The sequence below is a fragment of the Aquarana catesbeiana genome, linkage group LG05 (genome assembly GCF_042186555.1).
Source record: "Aquarana catesbeiana isolate 2022-GZ linkage group LG05, ASM4218655v1, whole genome shotgun sequence".
Classification (NCBI taxonomy): domain Eukaryota; kingdom Metazoa; phylum Chordata; class Amphibia; order Anura; family Ranidae; genus Aquarana; species Aquarana catesbeiana.
Window position 1 is genome coordinate 6,810,084 of NC_133328.1, and position 12,125 is coordinate 6,822,208.

General features: G+C 43.8%; 1 protein-coding gene across 1 annotated transcript; it reads right to left on the reverse strand.

Moving 5' to 3' along the window:
- Positions 1–272: 272 nt before the first annotated feature.
- Positions 273–11,433, reverse strand: LOC141144057 (secreted Ly-6/uPAR-related protein 1-like). The gene is made up of 3 exons (XM_073629413.1): positions 11,280–11,433; positions 3,516–3,644; positions 273–817 (listed from the first exon to the last, which is right to left on the reverse strand). The coding sequence occupies exons 1-3, from the start codon at positions 11,329–11,331 to the stop codon at positions 561–563; spliced, it is 438 nt and encodes a 145-aa protein (XP_073485514.1). The 5' UTR covers positions 11,332–11,433; the 3' UTR covers positions 273–560.
- Positions 11,434–12,125: the final 692 nt, after the last annotated feature.

Sequence of the window (12,125 nt, forward strand, 5' to 3'; positions counted from 1 at the left end):
AATGTGCAGCCTAAAAGTCAGGACATCCTCAAGTTATTCAGTTCTACAGTTTTCTGGGGTATTCCGTGCTCCCTCTCCTTTTCCCAGTTCACCGGTCTCAATAAAACCCCCAAAAGAAACCCCAAGACTGCTCTGGAACCATTAGAAGAATGCAGGAAATGCTGTGTGCCTGGCTGTGTGTGCTCTAAAGAGGAAACAGACCAAAATTCACCAGCGGCTCTTTAGGGGGGCATCACATATAGATGCTGAAAGAAGACATTCATTTTCGTGACTTATTATAATCTAGAATTTAATCTATTTTATCATTACATACATAATTTAACATCTTTCAAATTTTTCTTAGTGGAAAATGAGAACCTCTAGTGGGATTTTCCTGCATCCCAGATAAAAAACCAGATGAAATCAATAACACAAAAGGTGACAAAGGCTCTAACCTTTCCTTAAGCCACGTAAGAAACAAAAATAGTCTGGAGTTTCACTTGAATAATGGAGTTGAACAGTTCATCAGTGGAAGAGATATAGTCCATTAGGTGGCACTCGAGAGAGAGCAGAAACTGTCATCAGACCCATGAAGGGATAAGAACAATGAACAAACTAAAGACCATAATGAGTCCGCCATAAGCTCCGCTCTGCTGGTGGTAGGTCGATGCCCCACGGTGGCTGCTGGCTTTTGAGACAACTCCATACTTACTGTTACACAGATTGCCTTCGCAGCAATAGAGTTCACGTTCTGAGCCCAAGTCATCCGAGTCGCTGTCACTACACTGTTGAGCACAGTCCCTGGTGACCATCAGTGTTGATGTGTCGTAGGGGAAGCCTGAAATGCACAAAGAAGAAAAAAAGTAATTATCATAAAACAACGCTAGCTTTGGTTGGACCAAATCCTGAAAATAGCGGTGAGGGGCCTCAGAGGAAGTGGTCCTTCTAGAACTCATCAAAAACCACATATCCAAGAGGAGCTGGGACTTCAAAATGTATTCGTTCAGTAAGACGAAGAAACATAATTATTCTGCTGAGGCTGCTAACATAAAACAAGTCTCCCCTTCAGCGGGGACCCAGAATGTGACTCAAAACGTAAAAAACACAACAGCAGTGCCAGATCAAATTGTGAGATTTAGCATGCGATCACCTATTCGTCAGGGTTTCAATAATGCCCAAAGAGGCAGAATTACCAGGGCACATTAATTGATCAGTGGAGTATAAAATATCTCCAGAGTTAGTAACACAACATACCAACCATTGCCAGATAGGAATCTGTCATAGGTGGTGGTGGTAGAGATACCAGTACTATATATGATGTTCAGCGTGGACAACCACAGGGCTGAGGATCCTTGGTGATGTCATTTACCATACTTGGTTACATCCCTATATAGTCAACTGGGTTGAGTGAAAGGTTTGGACCGAACCTTGAGCTCATCCCTAATGACCATATATGGTCAATGACATCATCCCTATTGCATCAATATGGTCAATGACTTCACCTATGGTCCACTTTGATTGATGATGGACTTTAGTAAGTGCATCCATGTGTTTATTTACAGTACATTTTGCTCTTTCTGGTGAATGAGTAATAAGAGGTACTAATGTACCCTGTACCCATCCCCCCCCCAGGAGGGGGTGGGTTTTTGAGGGCCCCATATTTTAAAGGGTTTTCCACATTTCTTTATAAGCACTCACATTTTTTTTGAGGCCCTTATCCCCAAACATTGGTCATGACCATATTTGGCCAATTGGGATTAGCAAAAGGTTTCGACCAAACCTTGAGTTCTATTGAACAAATATGGTCAATGACATCACCCAGGATCCCCAGCCCCATGTTCACATCACTGGATGCCTTGATTGCTGATGGATTTACATCAGGGGACATTAGTAAGTGTGTACGTGTGTTTGTTACAATGTTACTCTTTCTGGGAATGAGAAATAAGAGCTAATAATGTACCCCATATCATAAAGGGGACTTCCAGATTCCTTAATAGACACTCACACATTGATAGAATACAAAGCTGCCTAATAAAGGCTGAGTGACTCTCAGACCGACGCTATTTTGTTCCGGGTGTGAGACAGGAAGGTCTCATCTCATACCTGGAAGACTGCTGTATGTAGCCTCGGCTACACTATATTACCAAAAGTACTGGGACGCCTGCCTTTACATGGACATGAACTTTAATGGCATCCCAGTTTTAGTCCGTAGGGTTCAATATTGAGTTGGCTCCGCCCTTTGCAGGTATAACAGCTTCAACTCTTCTGGGAAGACTCTCCACAAGGTTTAGGAGTGTGTCTATGGGAATGTTTGAACATTCTTACAGATGCACATTTCTAAGGTCAGGCACTGATGTGGACAAAAAGGCCTGACTCGCAGTCTCAGCTCTAATTCATCCCAAAGGTATTCTATCGGGTTGAGGTCAGGACTTTGCTTTGTGCACTGGTGCACAGTTATGTTGGAACAGGAAGGGGCCATCCTGAAACTGTTCCCACAAAGTTGGAAGCATGAAATTGTCCAAAATGTCTTGGTATGCTGACGCCTTAACAGTTCCCTTCACTGGAACTAAGGGGCCAAGCCCAACCCCTGAAAAGCAACCACCACACCATAATCCCCCCTCCACCAAATGATTTGGAGCAGTGCACAAAGTGCAGAAGAACTCGACTGGCCTGACCTCAACCCAATAGAACACCTTTGGGATGAATTAGAGCGGAGACTGTGAGCCAGCCTCTCTTGTCCAACATCAGTTCCTGACCTCACAAATGGAAATGGATCTTCTGGAAGAATGATCAAACATTCCCATAGACACCCTCCTAAACCTTGTGGACGGCCTTCCCAGAAGAGTTGAAGCTGTTATAGCTGCAAAGGGTAGGCCAACTCAAGATTGAACCCTACAGACTAAGACTGGGATGCCATTAAAGTTCACGTGCGTGTAAAGGCAGGCATCCCAATACTTTTGGTAATATACTGTAGTGTACATATAGCTTATACAGCACACCCAGCAGCTGCATATATTAGGAAAATTGTTAGTTTGGGCCATCTTAGTCCAAACAAACTATTTAAACTGAAACTAAAGCTTGAGATCAGGTAAAGGTAAAAAAAAGCCTTCTGCCTTTACAACCACTTTAATAAAATGAGATGCTGAGGTTTGTGTTGTCCCTGAAAAAAAAAAAAGCATTTCAAACACGTGGCAATTTTCAATCAATTTCAACCACTTCTGTTTCCACCAAAAATGATCAAATATAATTCTCGAAAACGAAGCGATCAAATACCACGAAGGATGGAAAAAAGCTACAGCAATCTCAGTGATAGCTGATGGGTTTTCCCATGGGTTTAGTTGGGACAACTTTGATCCCATCTCTTTAGCAGTCCATCAAAACCACCATTTTATGTCTTTATAATTTTAACAAAGAATGGAAGGTTTGATCGTTCTATCACATTGTCATGTGTATCTCCAGGATCACACCACCCAATTATCACATACAGCCACCATGACCCCGGTTGATGCCCCCATTGAATCAGGACACTCACTCACCCGTGTTTGGACTCGATGTGACAGTTTTACAGTAAGTATAGTTCGATGGACAGGTCTTGATCTCGTTGCAGTATTGTACCTCTGTCGGATCATAGCAGAAATAGCACTCCGTTCGGTTTTGTGTGGAGGCTGGTCGGGAAGACACGATATAGGTTAGTAATCTGACAAAGCATACTATACAATCATTCTTTCCAAGCAGATAATTAAGGATCGTAAACTTTAATAGAATGAATAAAAGGAAAAAACATACATCCAAATTGGACAGAGCCCCTCAACAGAGAGAGAACAGATGCGGCTGGTATTCAAGCACTGAGAAGAAGTCATGCTCAACATATCTGGCATGTATCTGGTCTATAAACCAGAAGCTCTGGATGGAGAGTTGGATGAATGGCTCTATATTTAGGATGTATCTGGTCTATAAACCAAAGGCTCTGGATGGACAGTTGTATAAATGGCTCTATATTTAGGATGTATCCGGTCTATAAACCAGAGGTTCTGGATGGACAGTTGGATAAATGGCTCTATATTTAGGATGTATCCCATCTATAAACCAGAGGCTCTGGAGGGACAGATGGATAAATGGCTCTATATTTAGGATGTATCCGGTCTATAAACCAGAGACTCTGGATGGACAGTTGGATAAATGGCTCTATATTTAGGATGTATCCGGTCTATAAACCAGAGACTCTGGATGGACAGTTGGATAAATGGCTTTATATTTACGATGTATCCAGTCTATAAATCAGAGGCTCTGGATGGACAGTTGGATAAATGGCTCTATATTTAGGGTGTATCCGGTCTATAAACCAGAGGCTCTGGATGGACAGTTGGATAAATGGCTCTATATTTAGGATGTATCCGGTCTATAAACCAGAGGCTCTGGATGGACAGTTGGATAAACGGCTCTATATTTAGGATGTATCTGGTCTATAAACCAGAGGCTCTGGATGGAGAGTTGGATGAATGGCTCTTATTTAGGATGTATCTGGTCTATAAACCAAAGGCTCTGGATGGACAGTTGTATAAATGGCTCTATATTTAGGATGTATCCGGTCTATAAACCAGAGGTTCTGGATGGACAGTTGGATAAATGGCTCTATATTTAGGATGTATCCCGTCTATAAACCAGAGGCTCTGGAGGGACAGATGGATAAATGGCTCTATATTTAGGATGTATCCGGTCTATAAACCAGAGACTCTGGATGGACAGTTGGATAAATGGCTCTATATTTAGGATGTATCCGGTGTATAAACCAGAGACTCTGGATGGACAGTTGGATAAATGGCTTTATATTTACGATGTATCCAGTCTATAAATCAGAGGCTCTGGATGGACAGTTGGATAAATGGCTCTATATTTAGGATGTATCCGGTCTTTAAACCAGAGGCTCTGGATGGACAGTTGGATAAATGGCTCTATATTTAGGATGTATCCGGTCTATAAACCAGAGGCTCTGGATGGACAGTTGGATAAACGGCTCTATATTTAGGATGTATCCGGTCTATAAACCAGAGGCTCTGGATGGACAGTTGGATAAATGGCTCTATATTTAGGATGTATCCGGTCTATAAACCAGAGGCTCTGGATGGACAGTTGGATAAACGGCTCTATATTTAGGATGTATCCGGTCTATAAACCAGAGGCTCTGGATGGACAGTTGGATAAATGGCTCTATATTTAGGATGTATCCGGTGTATAAACCAGAAACTCTGGATGGACATTTTGGCCCATTCTTTCACACAAAGTCTTCAAATCTTGAAGGTTCTGTGGGCCTCTTCTATGAACTCTGATCTTTAGTTCTTTCAATAGATTTTCTATTGGATTCAAGTCAGGTGATTGGCTGGGCCATTGATTCAAGCAGCTTTAATTTCTTTCTTTGAAACCAATAGAGAGATTCCTTGGCTTTGTGTTTGGGATCATTGTCTTGCTGAAATATCCACCCTCGTTTGATCATCATCATCCTTTTAGATGACAGCAGATTTTTATCAAGAATGTCTTGGTACATTTTTCCATTCATCCTTCCTTCAATGTCCTATCTCCTGACATCCACCGTTCTGAATACCCCCTGGAGACTGTGTTTTTGCTGTGAGCCTGAACCATCTCTGGCATCTCACAAAAGTCTGATTGACTCGTTAGGTGTATACCTATTTGAGTCCAATCGTTCCGGTAAGCGACTGGTGATTTTGGTGGTGAATCTTCTATCAATTTTCACTATCTATGTGACACTTATATTTTATTATGACCCCAACAGTGCTCACTCGCACATTCAGAAGTTTAGAAATCCTTCTGTAACCAATGCCATCAATAAGTATTGCAACAATCCAGGTTGTGATGGCCTTGAGAGAGCTCTTGGCTTTTACCCATCATGAGATGTTTCTTGTGTGACACCTTGGTAATGAGACATCTTTTTATAGGCCATCAGTTGGGACTGACCCAGCTGTTATTAATTTGCACTGACAAGGGGCGGGATTGCTTTCTAATTACTGATAGATTTCAGCCGGTGTCCTGGCTTTCCATGTCTTTTTGCACCTCCCTTTCTTCATGTGTTCAATACTTTTTCTCTGTGTCATTTCATTTTATTACACAGAACTTCATTTCTGAACGGTTTTGTTTTGGTCTTTGTATGTATGGATTGGATGGATTGTTACCCACATGTGGGGAAAATTTAATGTCAATAGCACCTTTACCAATATATTCACCGAGAAAAATGGTGACGTGTTCAATACTTATTTTACCCTCTGTAGTCTTCTTGTAGAGAAGCTATGAAACCAGTAAATATATCCATATAATGAAGGAAACAAATCAGCGCAAACAAAACCCTATACAGTATACAACCAGTAAGGATTCAAGCTGAACACTGTAGGCTATTTTCACAATACCTATATAACAAATACACAGAAAGGAGTGCAGCACAAACCAATGCTGAAATGTTATAAAAGTCAATATAAGAAAATCAGAAATAGTCCCAAACACTGATGAGGTGACAATAGGTAAAGGTGCAAATATCCGAAGAAATAGAGCGTGACAAATGTAACATCAATGTGGCAAATGTGCCGGGTCCCGCCTCCAAGGAGCAAAATATCCGCCCACCTCAATGCCATGACCCCCGAACTAACAGGAAAGTCACGACAGGCATTCCCCCTTACGGATAAATCCTGCCTGTCTTTACACACACATGACCTTTAATGACATCCCAGTCTTAGTCCGTAGGGTTCACTATTGAGTTGGCTCCGCCCTTTGCAGCTATAACAGCTTCAACTCTTCTGGGAAGGCCGTCCACAAGGTTTAGGAGGGTGTCTATGGGAATGTTTGATCATTCTTCCAGAAGAGCATTTGTGAGGTCAGGCTCTGATGTTGGATGAGAAGGCCTGGCTCGCAGTCTCCTCTATAATTCATCCCAAAGGTCCCAGTGGATGGAATATTGCCCCAAGGGCCGAATAAAGGCAAGCAAGGGGCCACATCTGGCCCCCAGGCCACAGTCTGGAGACCCCTGTTCTAGTCAAACGAATGAGCTTAAGTGCATACGCGTGTAAACACAAATTTGATAACGTGCAATTAGATGCATTTTTCTGGCAGCATAAAGTCATCAGCCCGTGGACATGCGGCCTAAAACCGCAGGATATCAGAGAAGTTGTAGTGGAAACTTAGAGGCGACATAGAGAAACATTTATAGGCTGCATTCACACCTGAGCTTATCGTTTTCCGGTGGAAAGTCACGCGACTTTGCCGCAATTTTTTTTCCACGATTTTGTACAGGTCAAAAGGTCACCAATGTAAAAAAGCAGTAAAATGCCTGTAATCTGCCTAAAAAAGAAGCTTGTGTACTTTTTTGAGCTTCAAGCGTTTTGCTTCGGACGACAGAACGCTCAGATGTGAACAGGGGCCATTGAAATGAATGGGATTTTGCTTGTTGGGGCGTTTTGGAACTTTTGAGACAAGTGTTTTATGAGCGTTTCTACGAGCTGAAAACGCTCAGGTGTGAACGGGCCCTTAGCTTTTAATATATAAAGGTTGTAAAATCTAAAGCGATATTAAACCCAAAAATGTCATATATCGCAGCTTACCAATCCAGACACCCCAACCTGTAAAAAACTCATTTCGGGGAGGTGGCGCTCCGCAGATGAATGGACAGGAGACACAGACACAGACACAGACACAGACACAGTCACAGACACAGACACAGTCTCCTGTCCATTCATAAACTGAAGCAGAGTAACACACAGTTTACTCTGCTCAGTTATCACAGGACACAGGAGTGATCGGTAGCGAACGCTCTCTATGTCCCATTCAGAAAAGGAAGGGGCCAGTAAATGACATATTTACCGGCCCCTTCCTCCGCTCTCCATCTTGACAGATCTCCCCCAGCAGCCAGTGGGAGAGGAGAGAAGCTGGCTGCTAGGGGACGGGGGGGGCCGGAGGAGGACACGGAGAGGGGGACCGGAGGAGAACAGGAGGGGGTGGAGAAGGACATAGAGGGGGGCCGGAGGAGAACAGGAGGGGGGCCGGAGGAGAACAGGAGGGGGGCCAGAGGAGAACAGGAGGGGGCGGAAAAGGACATAGAGGGGGACCGGAGGAGAACAGGAGGGGGCGGAAAAGGACATAGAGGGGGACCGGAGGAGAACAGGAGGGGGCGGAGAAGGACACAGAGGGGGTCGGAGGAGAACAGGAGGGGGGCCGGAGGAGAACAGGAGGGGGCGGAGAAGGACACAGAGGGGGTCGGAGGAGAACAGGAGGGGGCGGAGAAGGACATAGAGGGTAGCCGGAGGAGAACAGGAGGGGGGCCTGAGGAGAACAGGAGGGGGTGGAGAAGGACATAGAGGGGGGCCGGAGGAGAACAGGAGGGGGGCTGAGGAGAACAGGAGGGGACTGAAAAGGACATAGAGGGGGACCGGAGGAGGACAGGAGGGGGCGGAGAAGGACACAGAGGGGGTCGGAGGAGAACAGGAGGGGGTGGAGAAGGACATAGAGGGGGGCCGGAGGAGAACAAGAGGGGGGCTGAGGAGAACAGGAGGGGGCGGAGAAGGAAATAGAGGGGGGCCGGAGGAGAACAGGAGGGGGCGGAGAAGGAAATAGAGGGGGGCCGGAGGAGAACAGGAGGGGGCGGAGAAGGACATAGAGGGGGGTCGGAGGAGGAGCACACAGGGAGCAGCTGGGATTGATCGGTGCGGTGGGAGGGACAGCTGTGATCACCGATCTCCCTGTATAGCTTTTTTACAGCCGAGGGAGGGAGAGATGGAGAAGCTGAAAAGCTATACAGGGAGATCGCTGTTCACAGCTGTCCCTCCCGCCACACCGATCTTTCCCGGTAGCCAGTAGCAATAGACCCCACACAACAATAAATCCTTCTCCGCAACAATGGACCCCCCTCAAAACAAAATACTACCCCGGCAACAATAGGCCCCCTGCAGCTACAACATATCTCCCAGCAGCCAGTATCAATAGACCCTCTGGCAGCCAGCTAAAAACAGGCCCTTCCCTCAACAGTAGATCCCTCCCAGCAACAACTGACCCCCCCAGCAGAAATAGAAACCCATGAAAAAAAAGATCCCCACCAGCAACAATAGATCCTCAAGCAGCCATCATCAGTAGACCCTCCAGCATCCCTTCCAATTACATATATTCAGTGGTGGAGGTGCCAGAACTGTGTTCCCCCCCTGAAAAAAGTGCCCTGGTCTTATCTCTGTAACTGCCACGTCTGCAGGACAGCCTGTTCTTTTGAAAAACAACACACTTACTGGCTGGATCACCAGATGAAAATAGAGGAAAGAAAGCCTAAAAAAGAAAACTAAGGCAGCCGTCACATCTAAGAATTGGTGAGCTGCAATATAATAAATGTTTGCTTTCGGGTTTCATACGGCTTTGATGATCACTGATAAGCTCTGAACTGAGAGCTGCACCTTCACCATAGAGAATTCCCGGCTTCTATCTCTATGGGTATCAAATCCCTTCCAAACCATTAATCAGTGTGATCAAGATAAGACAAAATATTACTGCAAATGCTTTTCCTCGATATTCTTGTATCCCATAATTATCTTCCATTCATAGTCCTATCCGTTTATGACCCGTCTATTGCAAATATATTGAACACAAATGCTTAAAGACCCCCTGGGGTGGGGGTGGGGAGAAGATACTTGGAAGCCCATTTTCTATCTCATTGACCACCACTGACTTTTCTTTTTGGATATCCTCCTGTCACTGTAGTCCTTCACCTATAGGCTCCGGTCACACCGGAGGGATTCAAAGTGCTTTTCTAGAAGTCCTTCAACACTCAACATGAGGATTCCCATTGTATCCTATGGTGCCTCTTCACACCCTGAGCGTGGTGTAGCCTGGAACGTGTCTCTCAGAGCTCTGTCCAGAGTCTTTCACCCCCCCTATAGACTTCAATAGGAGCGTCTAAAAAATGTCTGCAAAATGTTTTATTCACATGATTTCGTGCTTTTTCTGGTAACCAGCTTTCCATTGGCTGAAACACAAAGGCTCAAGTATGAAAATTCCTGAAGAACGCGAGTATAAAAGTGCATAAAAAAACGCTCAAAAACACTAGAAGAAGCTCAAGTGTGAACCAAACCTTATTGGATTTGTATGATGGTTTACTAGGCCCACCGAACACCTAAAAATGAGTCTGTATCCTCCCTTATACTCTAATAGATTGTAAGCTCTTCTACCTTCTGTATCCTCCTTATACCCTAATAGATTGTAAGCTCTTCTACCTTCTGTATCCTCCTTATACCCTAATAGATTGTAAGCTCTTCTACATTCTGTATGCTTTGTATAGCCCAATAGATTGTGAGCTCTTCTATATCCTCCCTTATATCCCAATAGAGTGTAAGCTCTTCCACCTTCTGTATTCTCCCATATACCCTAATAGATTGTAAGCTCTTCTACCTTCTGTATCCTTCCTTATACCCTAATAGATTGTAAGCTCTTCTACCTTGTGTATCCTCCCTTATACCCCAATAGATTGTAAGCTCTTCTACCTACTGTATCCCCCCTTATACCCTAATAGATTGTAAGCTCTTCTACCTTCTTTATCCTCCCTTATACCCCAATACATTGTAAGCTCTTCTACCTTCTGTATCCTCTCTTATACCCTAATAGATTGTAAGCTCTTCTACCTTCTGTGTCCTCTCTTATACCCTAATAGATTGTAAGCTCTTCCACCTTCTGTATCCTCCCTTATACCCCAATAGATTGTAAGCTCTTCTACCTTCTGTATCCTCCCTTATACCCTAATAGATTGTAAGCTCTTCCACCTTCTGTATTCTCCCTTATACCCTAATAGATTGTAAGCTCTTCTACCTTCTGTATCCTCCCTTATACCCTAATAGATTGTAAGCTCTTCTACCTTCTGTATCCTCCCTTATACCCTAATAGATTGTAAGCTCTTCTACCTTCTGTATCCTCCCTTATACCCCAATAGATTGTAAGCTCTTCTACCTTCTGTATCCTCCCGTATACCCTAATAGATGACACTTCCACTGTGACACAATAAAAAAAATCATAAAAAGTAAAACAACAAAAGAAAAAAATCCATTTGATATGAGAAATATCTTCCGATATAAAAATGGTCCCATTTCACTGGCAGCCCTGAGATCCATCCATTAATGTCATTGCCGATGTCCCTCCATGATCAGCGTTGTGTTGATTTTGATGTTATAATTGTCTGAATTCCGCTCTCACTACGACACAAAGTTCCCATCTCTGAAAAAATGTAACTAGAAATACCAGAAATCCGATGCCAACAACTGCAGACGGCTTACCTGGGACTAAGAAAAAAGCTGCAGCCAGCAGACAGGAGATTGGAACCTTCATCTTGGTGAGTCTCTGGAGAGGAATAGAGCAAGTGAGGCCCCTGTACAAAGCTTTATAGGTCCCGCCCACTTTTCCTCATTAACATAAAACTCAGTTCAGAGGACAAAAATGTAATTAAAATTCTGGCGGAGTTTGGAGGTGTTCCATGTCAACTGTGATTGTTGTATAACATGTCCTAGGAGTGCCTGAGCTCTGATTACCCAACTTCTCCTGACACCGACCGCTTCCCATACATCTCTATGGCTGGAGAGCCCATCTCACATATCATTGTGTCATGCCAGTCACGTATTATTATATATTTTATATAGTCACTCATTTTTATAGATGGCTGTTTGGGAACGTCAGCAGAAATCTTGGCCGGGACGTGTAAAATGACTGAGTTTCATCCTACAAGACGTCTCTGGTGTTGTACAAATCCTTCTCCAACCTTTACCAGAGTCAGTCTGATATTAGGCAGTAAACCCTTTATATCTTCCTTACACACCATAATAGCTTAAAGCTCTTCCACCTTTTATATCCTCCACCCTTATATTTTAATAGATTGTAAGCTCTTCTACCCTATATATTCTCCCATATACCCTAATAGATTGTAAGCTCTTCTACCTTCTGTATCCTCCATTATACCCTAATAGACTGTAAGCTCTTCTACCTTCTGTATCCTCCATTATACATTAATAGATTGTAAGCTCTTCTCCCTTATGTGTCTTTCTTTATACCCTAATAGATTGTAAGCTCTTCTACCCTATATATTCTCCCATATAACCCAATAGATTGTAAGCTTTTCTACCCTATAT

Excerpts from the sequence above, each read along its gene's own strand:
- LOC141144057 (XM_073629413.1), bottom strand. The coding sequence starts at position 11,331 with ATGAAGGTTCCAATCTCCTGTCTGCTGGCTGCAGCTTTTTTCTTAGTC. Across the intron at positions 3,645-11,279 it reads AGCTTTTTTCTTAGTCCCAG|CCTCCACACAAAACCGAACG; the intron begins GTAAGCCGTCTG and ends CTTCCCGACCAG. Across the intron at positions 818-3,515 it reads CACATCGAGTCCAAACACGG|GCTTCCCCTACGACACATCA; the intron begins GTGAGTGAGTGT and ends TGTGCATTTCAG.